Genomic DNA, 18,125 nt, shown 5'->3' with positions numbered 1-18,125 from the left:
AGCCAGTCAGTCAGTCAGTCAGCCAGCCAGTCAGTCAGTCAGTCAGTCAGTCAGTCAGTCAGTCAGCCAGTAAGCCAGTCAATCAGTCAGTCAGCCAGCCAGCCAGTCACCGATATGCACTGTCCCTCCTCTGTATGTGTCCAAACCATCTCAGTCTGGCCTCTCTGGCTTTATCTCCAAAACATCTGACATGCACTGTCCCTCTGATGTACTTGTTCCTGATCCTATCAATCCTTGTTACTCCCAGAGAGAACATATGGTCACATATTTCAACACATCACTCATTTTACCATAACGCCATGCAGGAGTGAGCGAGTGGCCGAGATTTGGGGTATTGGAATTTGGCATACAGTATGTCTTGGTGCACTCTCCAGCAACGTGAGAAAGGAGGGCCGTAACTGTGTGGTATCATTTTTGACCCAGATCTGTTATAATCATAGTTATAAAGCATTATAATCTGTTTATGAGTGGCATGCTACTATACTGTACAGCTATCACTTGGAAACAGGCTGGTCTACAATGATTAACATAAAATAGGTTGTGCTCCAGAAATGTCCCAACTTGAATGATGTCCAGTCACACATTTGTCATCAAAACAGTGGGAATGCAACTGCAAGTATATGTTTTGCGGTTTTGTATTAACAAAATTGTTCAAATATTTCATAAGAACATTCGTATAATACATTTGAATGAAAATAATAATTCCATGGAAAGCATACAAGTAGCTTTAACTCATTTTTAATCACAATCACTGTTTGGCACATTACAGGTTATATGGATTTATTAATCATGGGAGGAAACATGAGTCACCCAGAGGTAGCACAGGCAGAAGTTATTATAACAGATACACAAGAGAATAGAGCAATAGATGAAGACCTACTGTAATAAGAAAACAAGCCCCTGGGGGTTTTGCGTTATCAGATTTGCAACCTTACTCGTTTCTTAAAACAGTCTTTTATACTATATGTTTGCATTATGCAAATGTCTGTTTAATAACACAAAACAATTAAAAATATTGCCAAGAAAGCCTCAAATAGTGATGCAGTATCATAAAAACAGAAAATTCTGACAATTTTATAAAAAACCTATGTATGTGGTTCTCAAACATTTTCATGTCAAGGACCCCCAAAACTATATGTAACTGGCCGCCGACCCCCATCTGAAAATGTTGTTCCAGGGACCACCCAGAAGCAAAGATATATATATATATATATATATATATATATATATATATATATATATATATATATATATATATATATATATATATATATATATATATATATATATATACATTTGCTCAACACATTCATTCCATGCACTAACACATGGTTGGCCAACAGTAAGCTGTTATGTGGCTTATTTCTACCCTATGTTTGAAACCGAGTAATACACTGTCTGGATGTTATCTTGAATGGGAATAAAAACTGAGGATTTCTGTAATCAATAGCAGCTGTGTTGGACAGTGTTGCACGGATGCGCCGATATGGGGAATTAAACGGGTGAGCTTCATTTTTATTGGCTTTTATCGATGTATTTCTCTGTGTATTCCCATTTTTTGGGCATCCATTGTTAGGTATGCCCATATGATGACCACGGATATGGTCTAAATTTTTCATTTCACTACTATCAAGTCCATGATGATGCCCACTTTGGGCACAGCAGTGGTGGTGGTGGTGCAGAGAGGGAGAGCAATCACCACCGCATCATACGGCAAAAAAAGAGCGAAAACATGGTAATCCAATATGTGACCAGGGACAGTGGTTTGATATACAAGGGGGACATGGTCATTTTTCAGTTCTTTACATATTATGAAACTGCACACTGTAACCTTTCATATGATCTATTGCTCATTGAAATTGGGGGGGAAATGAAGAAGATATGACCATTTGAAACTTGTTTAACTGGAAACACCAAAGTACAGAATTTGCCGTTTTAAGATTTCATAGTATTTAGCATCTCTGAGCCCAGGAATGGGGTGTGACAATAGATACTTGTCTCCACCCCTAGATACTTGCATAAACACTCCCCCCATCCTCTAACCACTCCACACTGTCAACTGCACAGAATGACTTGAGTTGACACTTAGTAAAAGAGGAATAAGGACATCTAGAACTCTTAGAATAAAAATAAATAGAGATGAGAAAGTATCAATATTGCAATATAGAAATATAGGACGGACGTTGTTTAGTGTATGTTTTGGTAATGATACAATCTAAAAAGTAACTAGTATGCTGGAGTAAAACTACTTGCAGCAAGTAGGCTATAATTTATTCCATGAAGTTACTTGTAGTTTTAGACCCATGCTTTTAATTGCTAAATAAAAAAATGTATGTTTACATTACATTATTAATATGTACAAAGGTACCTTTTTACCCCTAAATGCATGGCTTGAATCAGCCATGCACTGATGTGAAAGAGTCAAAACCTTACCAACAGAAAGTCAGGGGAAAAAATACCTTAGACGTGTGTTATGATCCTTCCACTTTTAAGAAGATCACACCAGGATTTGTACTACACTATGTCTTCACATTCAATATTTGAGCTGTTCTTCTAACAACAATGTCATGGATTGATCAAATTATATAAACGACGGATTTCACCGCGACGCGTGATCACGCATGGATGTCATGGATTGATCAAATTATATAAAAGACGGATTTCACCGCGACGCGCGATCACACGCGATGTTATTCATTCATGTATTGATCATCAGGCAGCAGCATCCAATGGTAGCCTAATAAAGTTACAAAGATTAAAACACAGTGATAAACATGCACATGTGTGCACTGAAATAAAGGGCAGAAGAATGGATTTACAACTAAGACAATCTCGTCAGAACGCGTGTGGTGTGGAGACCTCAAACAAACATTAAACTGGCAGCAACTTTTTTTTCTTCAGTGGACGACGGGTAAATCAGTTAATTTATACTTTTATTACAATATCCAACAGCATCATATCAAGTTAACAATAATGCTGATGTTGTAGGCTATTTACTATTGTCACAGAAACACACTGCACGGCTACTGTAACTGGAGAACAAAGATAGCTACGGCCAATCGAAACGACTCTATGTAAATACGTGCAGGAATGTTCACACCCCCAAAATACGGCAAATAATCTGTAATTATAGAGACATTTTTGCAATGTAAATACAACGACTTAATGACACTAAAACGACTTTCTGATGTAATAAAAACATTCTTTAACATTCCAACTGTGTTAATGTGGCTAAAACCGAAAACCACCAAAAAAATAAAATAATTCTATTTTGGTCTATTGTGAGATTTAATTAGTGCCGACTTGTGGTTGAAAATACTGGCACTGGTCACATATATGGGAGGAGTCCGTCAAGGACAGGGATCTGGTGAGGCTTTAAGAACGTGCTGTAGGAGTGGGTGAGAGAGCGAGAGACACAACCACAGGAGAGCTAAACAAGATCGTCATCAGACATGTCAGAGCCGCTGTCATAATCCTCATCTGAGTTGTCCAAAAAGGTGACGTTCTCTGCTCCACTCAAAGCCTGCATGTAACATGCTCGTGACTGCATCATCACCTTTCTCATGTCCCACTCCTTCTTGAGTATTATGCAGTGCAGACCTCTCAACCCATCTTCACTTAGGTCCCAGGAGTCTTGGGGGTAGAACACAAAATAAAATCTGTTAGTAACAGTAATCATCAATGGTGTGTATTATATTCATGATCAGGGATGGAGCATGTGACATCATCAGGGATGTCATCAATATTAAGCCCATATATGGAGATCCAAACTCTACATCTGACCTCAGACCCTTAGATCTCCATATATGGAGCTGACCTGTTCAGACATTCCATATGTTGATCTTTCCCCATCCATCCTTCCTCTTCGATGTCTCCCTTTTGACTGATACCAGTCGATTTAAACTCTATAGGGCCTGGCCCAAAGTTATTAGTGCAGCCATGCCCGGCAGCCGGCAAAAACTTAACAGGCCTGAAAATTAAGATCTTACCAGCCAGCGCTCGCCCAGCAGTCTGCCGTTACCCAGGCGGAATGGCGGATGCGTGCGTCTTACTGGTAATGTATTTTAAGTATATCTATAATGAATTATAGACATGCATAGGATGCATAGAAAGTTTTAGCAAAAGATGTTATCGCAATACATACTTGTCATTGTTCCAGAACAAACAATGCAGGACATCTCTTTCAGGTCACGGGCACAAGCTGAAAGAGTTCTCCAGTGATGCTCCATCTCGGTCACAAGGATTTCCTTCTCCTCCTTGAGTCTCCTTACTGCCATGATGGTGTCAAACGCCTTTCTCTTTTTTTTGAGTCCGACATAATCTGGAATGCATTTATGACAAAGATTCACAGGGATTAACGAATTGATGCTTATAACCACAACACTCAAAATTGCCTCTCACCAACTCAACGAGCAAGCGAGTATATTATGGGTCATTACGTGTCAAATTTGTTGGAAGTAGTAAACAGACTAGTGTACACACCACCGTCTTGGAGCTGCCATGGCCATGCTGTATCCACAGTCAGGATTGTGTCCATGCACAGGGATTCTGTGCTAGGAACCATCGCATTGTACCGCTCCACAACAGAAGTAAGGATCTCCGTCTCCCTCCTTATCTTGGTACGGAGCCTGGCACGAGCTTTGTTTCCATCGTTGTCTCTATAGAGACGCTGAGACCTCCGCTTGATACTGGTCACCATCATCTCAATACTGTTGGCCAACGCATCTGGCTCATCAGCAGTAGTTGTTGTTGCTGCAGAGAAGAAATGAGTGTGTGTACAAAACTAAATTATAAGATACAAGGGTTAAGTGTCAGACAGAAAAAGCTATTAAGGAATGTTCTCATTGACCATGAAATATTTTTTCTCTAATGCTACTCTCTAATGTCTATTACTTTGGCATCAGACAGTGACACAGGTCATTGAAAGCTGCTGTTAAAGGGCCACTTCACCCCTGACACAACCTGATCTTATTTTAATGATGTTTAGGGCACTAGAAACACTTTTCCTGGGTTTTTCTGTGTGCAATCTCTGTTTTCAGATATCCTGGTAAATTCAGAATGTTATGTACGTCACTAACACGGTGGCCCCTCCCCTCCGGACTACAACAGTCTAACCTCGCGTCACCGTAGAGTATGCGCGTCACCTACACACGGCTACACCTACACCTGAAGACAGCCCCCCGAGGGGTGTCCGTTCCACCTACAACCCCAGGCCACCCCCACCGCTGCATTCCTCAGTTTGTTTGTGTACTAATATCATGGCGTCTGCAGTGCAGAGTTATACTGATCCACGGACTCCATGGACAATATTTATTTGAACCCGAATACACAGAAGAGGAGAGCCCTGGATATTTTTTACTTGATCAAGTAAGTATTTCTGTAGCCCTGAAACATGACTGTCATACGAGCGAGCGTCATGTGAACCATAGCATTTCTGCAAAGTGTAAACATTATGTAAACTTGCATAATCTAGCAATTGATTGCTTTAATGTGAGAGATGTATTACGTTAGGGTAGTAGCTAGGCTATGTATGTGTATTTCAGACTGTTCAGAGTGTTGTAGTACTACTATATTTGTTTCATATCAAGATTCCAGTTCATAGACGCAGACATGTTCTATCATATCGTTACGTTGGGACCCGAAAATAGAAGGTCTACAAGCTCACAGCGCATCGCGGATTTGAGTGACACTTTGTGAGCTTGTAGGTCTGATATTTGTGGTGCATCAATGCCATGCATGCGTACAAAGTATAAATCAGGCTTCACGTCGGATAAATGATGGCCATAATTCTCTCATTTACAGGAATCAGGAGGACAGACAATACGGATGTCGTTTTCAGCCTTCAAAACGAGGAACTGCTGAAGAGTTGTGTTCACCTATAAAGAAGAACATTCCCTTTTCCAAGCCTTCATGTCATCATTTAAAAACTCGGAAAACAGCTATGAAGTTATCTAATAAAACGTTTACATGATGTGCACCTGCTTGCTGCTCATTGACTAATGACTATAGCCTATAGAAAAACAATAAAAAAAAGGTTGCACCCCAAATTCCATATAGTGTTCATTTGAACGATTTTCATTTGGCAGAAATTATTAGATTCATATTTATTGCATAACGTGTTGTACATTACCTTCATGTAATCATTTAGCTGGGGATTGCTTACTATACAGTTGAACTACGTACAGTAAAACATATGTTACCATATACACTAATTAAAAGCATGATGACACGGTTACAATGAAACATGTTCTCTGAAATTATTGGGATAGCACATGAATATGAAACGTACATTTTGTTTTATTATAAAATGCATTATATCTCCCTTCAATGTCAATCACAGACTTTCTTTATGGTGTGGGAATGACGAAACAATTCTGAGGAAAAACCTAGTGATACTATACTAATTTATATATTTAGTTTGCTTTGCTATAAAAAGCTACATGACAATTTTCAACATGCATGAAAAACAAGACGCGTCTGCAGCGGCTCTGTCTAATTCCTGAAGAGTGAATACTTTCTTCCAAAACAAATCCAACCGTTTACTGGTTCAAGAAAAAGGAGAAGCAGACTTCACGTTGTACAAGAAAGGGCTTCATGTCATGTTTTTCAGTCATACACTCCAAAAAAGCTAGCAAAAAGTGGGTATGAGTCAACGTCAGGTTTGTTGTTATTTTTGCAAAAAGTTCTGCAAGCTGTGAAGGTTGCCAGATCTTTGACTTTGTGAGAGAAATAAGCAACCATGTCCATGCAAAGTGCAAACAAGCCCAAAAACAATATGCACATATACTTTTGGTTATTTATATTATGCATATATTAGGCACAAAAGCCGGCTATTTAAAAAAAAATCTTGAGTGGATAAAGTGCAAATGTGGAATATCTTTCAAACATTTTAACACATATCTAATACAGGGCACCATGGCACAAATTACGTGGAGAAATACAAATTAATTTGGGGGTCCTTGGCATGTTCATGGAGAACCACTGGTGTAAAAAACATTTGGAAGAAAGCCCAAATATCAGTTCTACATTTTGAAACAAGCCAAAAAAAAGAATCAACCAGTGAACCACCAATATTTACAAGCAACAAAAATAAGCCTAAAGTTGCTTATGATAAGCAGACATGGCAACACTGGGGCACTTCCATGTGTATTTGTTGTTTTTAGAAAATGGGAGGATAAAGTCACACCTACACGCAGCCTCCCCCTGAGGAACAGCGCAGCAAAGCATTATGGGCATTGTAGGACTTCTGCAATCCAGTCAACCCCTAGTCAAATACACAGACTTCATTATTTTTCTGGTCAAAGGGTGCAAATTTCAAATTGTGCTACTGTTATCTATTACAAATAACATTAACATTAAAATAAGATCAGGTTGTGTCAGGGGTGAAGTGGCCCTTTAAGGGTTTGGAGTGTTTGCTGGAGACCAAAATACACAATGCTCACTTAAGCCAGTTGCACACCAAAAATCATATAGATATTCCACTGTTAGGTTCTTGGGCTTACGTATGATTCATGATGACTATCTTTTATTTGATGTATTACCATATTCTTTGTTCTTGCTTAATGTGAATCGCTCTGGATTAAGAGCGTTTGATAAATGCCTAAATTGGCTAAATACCCTACCTTATTCTGGAAAACAAAATGTGCATTAACAATAATAATTTTCTCACTTTCTGCCCACTCCTGGACGTCCTTCACCCAGTCTTCCAACTGGCTCTCAGCCACTGCAAAATCAACCTTCATTGATTCCAGGTTCTGGAGCTGGCTTTGAAGATCTTTAACGCACTACAATGACAAAGAAAGACAAGAAAACAAATGTTGTCTCAAACATGTCAAATACTTTCACATGGAACATTAAAGTGGAAAACCAATCATTATCAACATTGAACTATGTCATTATACCTTAGAGTTGTTGTGTAGAACGATACAATTTCGTGATGTCACTGATCACATGACAATCTAATGGTGCATTCACACGGGCAGATTAAACAATACAAAAACGCGTTGTGAAATTTGAAGCAGATACATTCATCGTTGAGCCTTTGCAACGTCATGTTGCTGCATGGCTTCCTTTGACAATGAATCGTTTAATCTTCCTCCTGTGAAGGCAACATAAACGGAGGTTTATGCTAAACAGAAGGGGGGACTTTTTCATTCCTTCGACACTAAGGTATATTAATGACACAGTTCACTGTTGTAAATGAGTAGATTTCCCCTTTAAAGAACATTACTGATGTCATTACCTTCCGATATCGGCGAGACAAAGAGGTGGCTAAATTGGCAAACTTCTGTTGATTCCAGCGCATTGCCATAAGCGTCAACATGTCTGTGCGTCCTGCAAATATAAAAAAGTTGCAAACATTAACCAAACTATTTTGCCGATTACATGGTCACGAGGGTCAACATGTCTGTGTGTGATTCAAACTGAAATTGATGTTTAATATCATCATAATATAGGTTAACCCATTTAGAACTGAGGATGCATATGTGTCACCTCATTGTTTTAAAAGCTTTAACCATAAACCATTCTTTTTTGCTTTATCTGTTAGCAGCTTAAAGCTATGAAGTGCTATTTTTTTGTGCAAATCCTTAAATATATATTCTTTCACAACAACATATTGTCAAATAGGGGTATTTGGGGATAATTATGTGGGTCCTTGACATACAAAAATTTGAGGACCAGACATTTTGTAGAATTTGGTCCCAGGTGTTAATGGGTTAACACATTTGCGAGTACGATTATACAGTATATGTAATGACCATTTCCTGTATTAGCAGGGAGCTGTCAAAGGGCTGGTATAAGAGGCTCCTTGAGGAGGTCTTATAGAGAGGATCTGTATCTTGCCTTCGGCGTTGGAAGTACCTCCTTTTTATATTGCTTGTAGTATAATATTATATTATTGATCTTCTTTCTACTGCTTCTTCTTCTGACTGACTGACTGGCACACTTCTTAGTCTGACTGACTGCTGAGTCTGTGCCACACTTTATAGGGTGACATGACGTTGTGGCCTGACGTCACGCCACCGACCGTTTCGTGACAACAGTATATGCACATTTTTTAAATGTTGCAGTATGTGGTCATCTCACCAGCTTTAGACATGTGCTTGGTGGTCACTCCAATCCTTGAGAGGAAGGCGTTACATTGCTCCACCTCCTCCCCTAGTGTCTGACCCGCGCCATCCTGGTATTGTCCACTCCATTTCACCTGGGTAAATATACAACAACAAATACAATGCACAGATGATGTTGACATCCATGTGCAGGTGTTCTGATAAAGAAATCACATGAGAATGTTTCCTTACCTCACATTTGAAGTCGTGGGCCTTGGCGTGAAACACTGACAAGAAGGGCTTCATGTCGAGAAGCTGTTTCAGCTCTGGACATTTGTTGCTGACCTTTTGCAGGTAGGGCCAGTATTTGCAGGCCACGTTCGATGCAGAAGAAATTTATTTTCCTGCTGGCCAGCTGGTTCTGTAGGTACAATGGGTACGCAAATATTTCCCCCCTGAACATTTTAAGTGCCCCGTGTAGCACTCCATGCCTGCACACTGCCAGCTCCAGCCCCTCCTCGTCAAGGTTACTGGTGGACTTTTTGGACGTCTCCCTGGCTGCAGACCACTGACCACCACAAACGCCTCTTCCAGAGACCTACAATATGGAAAATGGATAATGAAAACATTTTCGTATAAGCAATGAGCTTATTGTAAAAATCTACGAGGGAACCTAGGGTACCGCCGTCCAAAATTCAGAAAAGGTAACCGAGGGTTCCGAAAAGGGGCTAGCTAGTATGCAATCTTACATGACTGGTGGTCTGGTGAATGTAGTCCACAAAGCTGGAGACATCTTCATCGCTTGCGATGAATTTTCCATCAAAGATGGCCTGTTCCTCAGATCTAAGAAAGAAAGACAACATACTCAACATTGTCATTTTACATCTTTCAGGCTAAGGTTTCTTGGTGCAAATAAGACAAGTCTTTTGTTTTCTTGGTAATTTTAATGCTGTTACATTATACTCATTTTGAATTACCTGGCTGCTGCGCTCTTAAAGCGATACAGTTTACGATTCCCATCCACCGAAATCGCTACCATTTCTGGCGTGCAAGCAGGACAACTGAAGGGCTCCTCCTTGCAGATGTTGTCTACCTCGAACTGTACAACTTCCCACTGAAAGTAGCTTTTCAGGAAGGAATCGGCACAGATGGTCCCAGTCTATTTCAAAATAGGAAAATCAACTGCTAATAACGAGCAACAAATTCAACGCACATGAAAAAAATACTGTAGGCTAAATACCATACTCACTCTGCCAAAGTGGACAGTTCGAGCTTGTAGCATTCTTAAAAATGCCTGACAGGACAAGCCTGGTGAAGCCATCTTCATTTGGTGAAAAGAAAAAAAGATATCTGTGTCATACACCGTCGAAAACTGAGGGGTAGCAGGCCAGTAGTTCCTGTGAATGAGATGGTCCACTCCAGCAGTCCACGTGGCTTTGCATGAGTTACAGCTCAGGTCAGGCATCCTGAGATCATATCGTCCTGGAAAAATCAAAGACACTATAATGTAAAACTTAGCGTGGCATAAATTAGTCAATAGGCATGCGTTTGATTTAATAAATACACCTATGACAAACCTTGTGGGAATTACTTAGTAAATATATTTTTTAAGATGCTTTTTAAAAAAGGACAAAAACTAAATCCCATCCTTACCATCTTGTGTGATCACAGCAATGTTCTTTCCCGGGTTGACCCTCAATGCATCTGGACAACTGCAGATATTGTCCGGTATCCGCACAGGTACAAAGCGCTCTGAAAAACATCATACATTTGAATTTAGATAATTGAAGAGACTGAATCTTTACTTAATTTTAAAATATTCATGGCCGTAAGTAAAGTAGTAAGCCTTGCCGAGCCATGAGGCCCATATAGGGCAGGAGCCTATCTCCTGTGTCTGTAGGCCACAAGGCCATTGACCATGGCCGTAACACAAGACGAAAAAGGCATTGTTTAAGTGGTCAAACTAATGAGTTTAATGAGCAGAGAGGACGTGGTATGGTCTACTCAGTACTCACAAACAACAACTTACCACAATGGCAATGAGCTTTATCCTCAATACAGGTGGTGGGAGACAAAGGCTGGAAGAACCCGGCAGTCATCGCATTCCTGTTGTGGAACACGTTCCTCATGTCTGTGTGGACGATGATGTCACATCCAGCACACAGGAATGGGCGTGGTTCACAGCCATGACAGGACACAGCAGCTGCATTCACGGCACACTGTTGGCACATGCGTGTGCCTACATTCTGCTTTGCTGCAGTGCTGTTAATCAGCAGGGGTCTCTGTGCCCGCCATCTCTCTAAGAGAGAGCGGTTCCGTGTGGCCCAGTCTGATGAAGCTAGGAGAGGAGCTGTTGGGGTTGGGGCTTACTCAATGTCAGCCGAGGCAACGCTCAGAGAGTGCTGGAGCTCTTGTAAGAAACGCTCTGTATAAAGAGTATGGGATATTTAAAAACATGTTGTGCTTAGAAAAATAAATAAAAAAGTATAATAATGGCTGTGAAAGGGGTAGTTGCCCATTTATTGTGGCAAATGTGTAATAGAAAGACGTAATTAACATTCAAACTCATTGGCAGATTATTACAATATATATTATGAACATATTGCTTTACACTAATGAAATACACACCAAGGGCAACTGGAGCAACGGAGACCTCAGAGATGGTGTCAGGAAGATCGATCGGAGGAACAGGTTTCTGACTGCAAGCACCTGGACCATCCTTCCGACTCGGACCAGCTATAACAGGACAAAAACAACACCACTCATAACATTATTATAAATTGTCAGCCTAGTTATTATCCTGAGGGGACTAGTATACTTTTCCCAAACCATAATGTGGACAGAATTAGCGTAACTTATCTGCCTATGGATAATCATTAGGACTGATTGCAGTGATGTAAATAGGTTATGTAGCGCTATATTGGATCACTCCAATATATGATAGTTCCGTCCGCAGGCGGAGCGTCGAGCGGACTTACCGATGATCCCGTGCTAACAGCCACGGGAAAATGACGTGTGAGTGAGGCACCGCCTCCCGAGGTTACTTTGCTCGCACACGTCATTTCCCCTTCCTCTTTCCTTTCCTCGGCGTCGTCGATTGGTAAGGACTAAGGTATTTACTATTTACCGTAAGAAGCGTATAACTCCTTTTGAGCAGCCAGCTTGGCTCCTCTCTGAGTTGCCTTCTTGTATCAGTGTGTTGGAAGCTACTAGCTAAAAACACCACCGTGCTACGGTGGCACGAGCCGGTCGCTCGCGCTACGGCGTCATAGGAGGTTGCCCTTGTTGACTAGCTGTCTTTCGTTTGTCTGACGGTCTGTCTGCTTTGCCGGTCCCTCACGGCTCTTACTTCGGGAACGGACGCCTTCCCTAGACGGCTGCGGAGCGGGTCTCGCTAGCCACTCGGCAGCTAGCTCGTCTCCCAGGGAAAGAAGGAGACGCCACGCGTTCTCTGCTCCCCCCGTCTCGTTACTACGTGACTCGCTCTCCGTGAGGAGCTGTGGTGATTTAAATCCGTCAGAATAGCGCGGGTATTAAATCGACCGCTCACATGACGCAGTACACCAGGCACAGCTGAGATCGAGAGCTCAGTTGGCTGCGGTGCTAATTCACATTGCAGTTGCACAAGCATTAACACAAGTGTCTGTATATCATATGGCTTTTATCATGTGTGATAAAGCTTTGTACATTTGTAAGTTTCATGAGCAACTGGTTATTTGTATTCTGTCACCCCTGTAAAGCCCAAGGCTACTAAGTGGTGTGACACAGTTTCTCTATACTATACATTGCAACTAAGTGACTGTATATTATACTTATTTACACATATTATGAAGTTAACATGGAAACTGTACATTTAACTCTTTGTGTGCTGTCACCCATATGAGCCGAGGGCCAATATACGGCGTGTGATACAGCCTTGTATATTTATACATCGCACAGCTGTCTCTTGTTGGTATTCTATCACCCGTATGAGCTAAGCGCCAGTATACGGTGTGTGATATAGTTATATTGTATATACGTACGTCATTACATGGGTCTTCTGCGTATATAATGTTTTCTGTGCTGTCACCAGTATGAGCCAAGGGCCAATATACTGTGTGATACAGCCTTGTATATTTATACGTTGCACAGTTGACTCTTGTTGGTATTCTATCACCCGTATGAGCCCAGGCCGGGCCAGTATACGGTGTGTGATATAGCTATGCTGTATATTCTATATATACACAGGTCTGCGTATATGATGTTTTCTGTGCTGTCACCAGTATGAGCCAAGGGCCAATATACTGTGTAGTACAGCCTTGTATATTTATACGTTGCACAGTTGACTCCTGTTGGTATTCTATCACCCGTATGAGCCCAGGGCCAGTATACGGTGTGTGATATAGCTACGCTGTATATTCTATATATACACAAGTCTGCGTATATGATGTTTTCTGTGCTGTCACCAGTATGAGCCAAGGGCCAATATACTGTGTAGTACAGCCTTGTATATTTATACGTTGCACAGTTGACTCTTGTTGGTATTCTATCACCCGTATGAGCCAAGGGCCAGTATGCGGTGTGTGATATGGTTATACTATATATTCTATACGTACACGGGTGTCTGCGTATATAATATTTTCTGTGCTGTCACCAGTATGAGCCAAGGGCCAATATACGGTGTGATAAAGCTTTATGTATACATTTGTGAGTTCAATAGTAACTGTTCATCTGTATATTTATCTCTCTGTGCTGCCTGTCACCCATATGAGCTGAAGCTAGGCCAATATATGGTGTGTGATATAGCATATGTTGTATATTATATACGTTACAGGGTAACTGGGTATATAATATTCTCTGTCTTGTCACCCGTATAAGCCACGGGCTAACGTACGGTGTGATAAAGCTTTATACATTTGTGAGTTCAATAGTAACTGTTTATCTGTATATTTAACTCTTTCTGTGCTGTCACCCATATGAGCTAAAGCTAGGCCAATATATGGTGTGTGATATAGCATATATTGTATATTATATACGTTACACAGGTAACCGGGTATATAATGTCTTATCACCCGTATAAGCCACAGGCGAATGTACGGTGCGTGATACAGCTTTATGTGTTCCTGTGTTGCACAGCTGACAGGTGACTGTTGTCTGTAGACTATCACCCGTATAGGCCAGGGCCAATATACGGTGGTTGCTGAGGTTTATCTGCCAGTATATTGCACGTTACACAGTAACTATGTATTATACTTCTACCCTATTATGCGTATACGCCAGGGGTCGATATGCAGTGTTTGATGCAGCTTTAACCTGTTAAGCCCTATGTGAGCCGCCGGCGGGTCTCAGAGGCTGCATTATGTACCAAGTATTTCACATAGACCCAAAAATAAATAAATTTTAATGTTGATTCGGCTACAGTGGACCTACAGCTAGCTGGCATTGTCTTCCTCATCCACACACTAGTGTATCTTATAAGCATTTCAAAAGTATTGACTATAATTTGCGCAATTCGGAAAACACGAAAAGAACGACCGACTTTTCAGCTCCAATCGGCCCATCCGGTTTGATTGTATTTTTGACTTTTCTACACAAACAGTGACGAAGAGCAGAGCTCCAACCGAGGGGAAACATCTCGATAGGCAGCCGCCGAACACCAACTAAGGCCGAGGGGACACACCTACTTCCAACCCATTGGATCACGAAGTGTTATGTCAAGATTGGCTGCGATAGGTCTATTCTACACACACACACACACACACACACACACACACACACACACACACACACGCAGAGAGACGCAGGAGAGCAGCGGGTTCGAGCGGCATTTTTTTTCATTAGTCAGTGTAATTGTTCGACACAAGTCACTGTTATTTGTGACTCAACACGATGGCTGGTCGGGAGACACGGTCGGTGGACGAGGTGCTCGTTTTATTGGAGAATGATCCCGGAGCGTCTGTTTTCATACAAGACAGCGAAAGTGAACTAGCCTCCGAGTTCAGCGACGAGGATTTCACCGAAAGGTTAGTGCGTGTTCATGTTTTCAATGTGATGATGATGATGATGCTACTACTACTACTACTACTACTACTACTACTACTACTAGTCATCGGTCACATCATTAGAAACCCTGAGGTTTATAATCTTCACTGTCTGTTTTCATGTCCCGTGTGTAACTCACATTTACGCATTTGCAAACACTGTGCCATTTTTGATCACTTTATCCCAGTGAGAGAGAAAGAGAGAGCGAGAGAGAGAGAGAGGGAGAGAGAGAGAGAGAGAGAGAGAGAGAGAGAGAGAGAGGGAGAGAGGCTTTGTTCTAGCTCACTGCAAGCTGCCGGGTGTGAACTGATAGACAGAAAGAACTTCCCGCCACGAGAAACAGAAACCACACGGGTGTGAAGCTCACCTAACAACTTTCTTTGCCTAACAGTGCCGAAGAAGAGACGCAAACTGAAGAGGCTGAACGGGAAACGGCTACATCCGTTAGTCCCGTGCCAACGGGTAAATATAACACAAACACACACACACACACACACACACACACACACACACACAATTTAAATGGTTTTTATCGGCGAGAGAAAACACTGTGTTGACACTGTCAAAGAAAAAAGCACAATAAAAAAAATGTACATTTGAAAATCTGTATTTTCAACACCCATTGATATTTGACGTCATTGCAACAGATCCTCCGCCTTCCCAAACGCCTCTTGCCTCACGGGAAAGAGGCGCGCGCGGCCGCAGCCGCCCTGCCCGCAGACCGTCTGCACCACCAGGCACGCCCTCTGCGAGTTCACCGGCAACACCGACTGCATCCGCTGTGCCCCCGACAAGTAAATATAATGTGCACGCACGCACGCACGCACGCACGCGCACACACTATACCCGCCTGAAATTAGAACTCGCCCATACAGACAGAGAAACAACCCGTACGACCGAAACTCACGCAAAAAACACACCCCAAGTCGTGCTGCCGGCTAAGCTCCAGCCGTCTCATTTCAGGCGAACCCGCACGGAGATCGTCACGTCAACCTGTCCCCAGACGGTGGCCCGAGGACATCTCCGACGTCGAATCCGAGGGCCCCCCGTCCAAAAGGGTCCCGCCGGCCCCGAGGGGAAAGCGCGGACGCGGCGCCACAGCCGGACCCGCCGCAGCCCGATCCGAAAGATGGCGCAACAGGGAGAGCGAGGACGAACACTCCGTAACCCCCCATCGCCCCTTCAGACCGAGGAGAGAGCCCGGCCCCACGTGCGCCGTGGAGTCCTCTGGAATTATTCCAGCTCTTCTTCAGCGACGGAGTCGTCGGCACTCTGATAAAGAACACCAACCGCAACGCCGTCAAGAGAAAGGAAACGGAAGCCAAGGCGTACACGAAAAAGTGGACGCCCCTCACACGCGAGGAGTTCTTCGTGTTCCTGGCAATAGTCCTCTTCTCGGGCTTGGTCCGGGTGCCCGAAAGGTCCGACTTCTGGAAGAACGACGTCCCCTACGGATTCCGTTTCCCCGCCAGCGTGATGTCGAGGGACCGGTGGGAGGCGATCATGTGGTCCCTCCACCTCAGCGACCCGGACGGGGAAGAGGAGAACGAGAGAAAGAGGGGCACGGATTCCTACGACAGGCTGTTCAAAATCAAGCCTCTGTACACGGACATCGTCGCGGCCTGCCAGTCGCACTATCACCCGTCGCAGAACATTGCGATCGACGAACGGATGGTGAGCAGCAAGGCACGGGTCCACTTCAAACAATACATGAAGGCCAAGCCGACCAAGTGGGGCTTCAAGCTCTTTGTCCTGGCCGACTCGCTGAGCGCTTACACCTGGAACTTTTTCGTGTACGTCGGAAAGCGGGACGCGGACGCGTGCGCCCCGGCGCGCGGGAAGGGACTCAGTTACTCGGCCGTGATCGACCTGCTGCCTCTCGACCTGCTCGGCACCGGGTACAGACTCTACGTGGACAGTTTCTACACCAGTCCCGCCCTGTTCCGTCATCTGGACGGCCGCGGGATCGGCTGCTGCGGAACGGTGCGGAAAGGCCGCGTCGGGTTTCCCAAGACAAAGGAGAACGACCTGACCGACAGAGCGGAGAGGGGAGACATGCGGTGGATCAGGAACGGCAATCTCCTTTTCATAAAGTGGATGGACACGCGCCAAGTGGCACTCTGCACGTCCTTCCACAGGGCCTACAGCGAGCAGAGTGTGGACAGGCGTGTCAGGGAGGCCGGAAAATGGAGCGTCAAGAAGATTCCCGCCCCCGACGCCGTACTCGATTACAACCGCCACATGGGGGGGGTGGACCTGTCCGACGCGTTCATCAAGTACTACAGCGTCCACCACAAGACCATGAAATGGTACAAGACCTTTTTTTTCCATTTCATCGACATTGCCACGGTGAACAGCTGGCTGCTGCACAAGGAGCTGTGTGAGCACAGACGGACCGCTCACGTCACACACAAGCAGTTCATGGAGAGCTTGATCAGAGAAATGGTCGGGCTGTCCAAGAGAGGCCGAGAGGCGACAGCCCGGGTCCCCGGAGTCGCCCGCCGCCCCAACGTCTGCATTCCGCTTTACTTTCACGAGAGGAAGGGGAGCGACGTGAAGGACGCCACTGCCCACAGGGGGTACTGCGCGCTTTGCGCGGAAAAGCACAACAAGAGGCAGAAAACCCCAATGTACTGCGAGAGGTGTGATGTTGCCCTCTGCCTGGTGCCAACGAGGAACTGCTTCGCGGACTGGCACAGGATGCGGCGATAGTGTGTCCCCCCCTCTGCCGTCGGGGCCTCGCGGTCTCAGACGTAGTCCGCGGTGTTATATTTCGCAAACGATATCCCACGTCAAATGTCCCGCTGTATAACACTTTGGTCACTGCGTGTGTTAATTTCACGGTCAGAGAGGTCGGTAGGAGACGACACGTCTCCGGGCAATCGCTCGAGCTCGAGCGCCCTTCGTCGTCTCGGAGTGTTTGAAAGCTCGGCTGAAGTGTTGTAGTGTAATTGGCATCCCTTTGTCTCCGGGAAGTTGCTGTCCGCTGACAAAATGTTCTATTGTGTAATCTTGAAACCACACCTCTGTATTCAACTCTGACTGTGCAAAAGT

The 18,125-nt window shown here is 43.7% G+C and overlaps 2 protein-coding genes and 1 long non-coding RNA gene across 3 annotated transcripts; all 3 read right to left on the bottom strand.

The window, feature by feature from the left end:
- Positions 1 to 3,565: 3,565 nt before the first annotated feature.
- On the bottom strand, positions 3,566 to 4,746 carry LOC308329295. Its single transcript, XR_013965374.1, has 3 exons — positions 4,483 to 4,746; positions 4,145 to 4,321; positions 3,566 to 3,633 (listed from the first exon to the last, which is right to left on the bottom strand). It is a non-coding gene; the product is annotated as an uncharacterized lncRNA (long non-coding RNA).
- Positions 4,747 to 7,395: 2,649 nt separating this feature from the next.
- LOC308329879 (uncharacterized protein) lies at positions 7,396 to 9,409 on the bottom strand (the record flags this gene model as incomplete). The annotated part of the gene is made up of 5 exons (XM_080784380.1): positions 9,303 to 9,409; positions 9,088 to 9,205; positions 8,243 to 8,334; positions 7,670 to 7,784; positions 7,396 to 7,415 (listed from the first exon to the last, which is right to left on the bottom strand). Exons 1-5 carry the CDS (start codon positions 9,354 to 9,356, stop codon positions 7,396 to 7,398), a joined length of 399 nt encoding a protein of 132 aa, XP_080640506.1. The 5' UTR covers positions 9,357 to 9,409.
- A 369-nt stretch (positions 9,410 to 9,778) lies between these two features.
- Positions 9,779 to 11,281, bottom strand: LOC308329878 (uncharacterized protein; the record flags this gene model as incomplete). The annotated part of the gene is made up of 5 exons (XM_080784379.1): positions 9,779 to 9,893; positions 10,028 to 10,209; positions 10,300 to 10,532; positions 10,704 to 10,802; positions 11,080 to 11,281. The coding sequence occupies 5 exons, from the start codon at positions 11,279 to 11,281 to the stop codon at positions 9,779 to 9,781; spliced, it is 831 nt and encodes a 276-aa protein (XP_080640505.1).
- Between the last annotated feature and the right edge of the window lie 6,844 nt (positions 11,282 to 18,125).

Source organism: Protomyctophum bolini (genome assembly GCF_963924005.1).
Source record: "Protomyctophum bolini genome assembly, chromosome: 15".
NCBI lineage: Eukaryota > Metazoa > Chordata > Actinopteri > Myctophiformes > Myctophidae > Protomyctophum > Protomyctophum bolini.
Note: the sequence above shows the minus strand (reverse complement) of the source record. Positions and strands in the feature narration are given on the sequence as shown.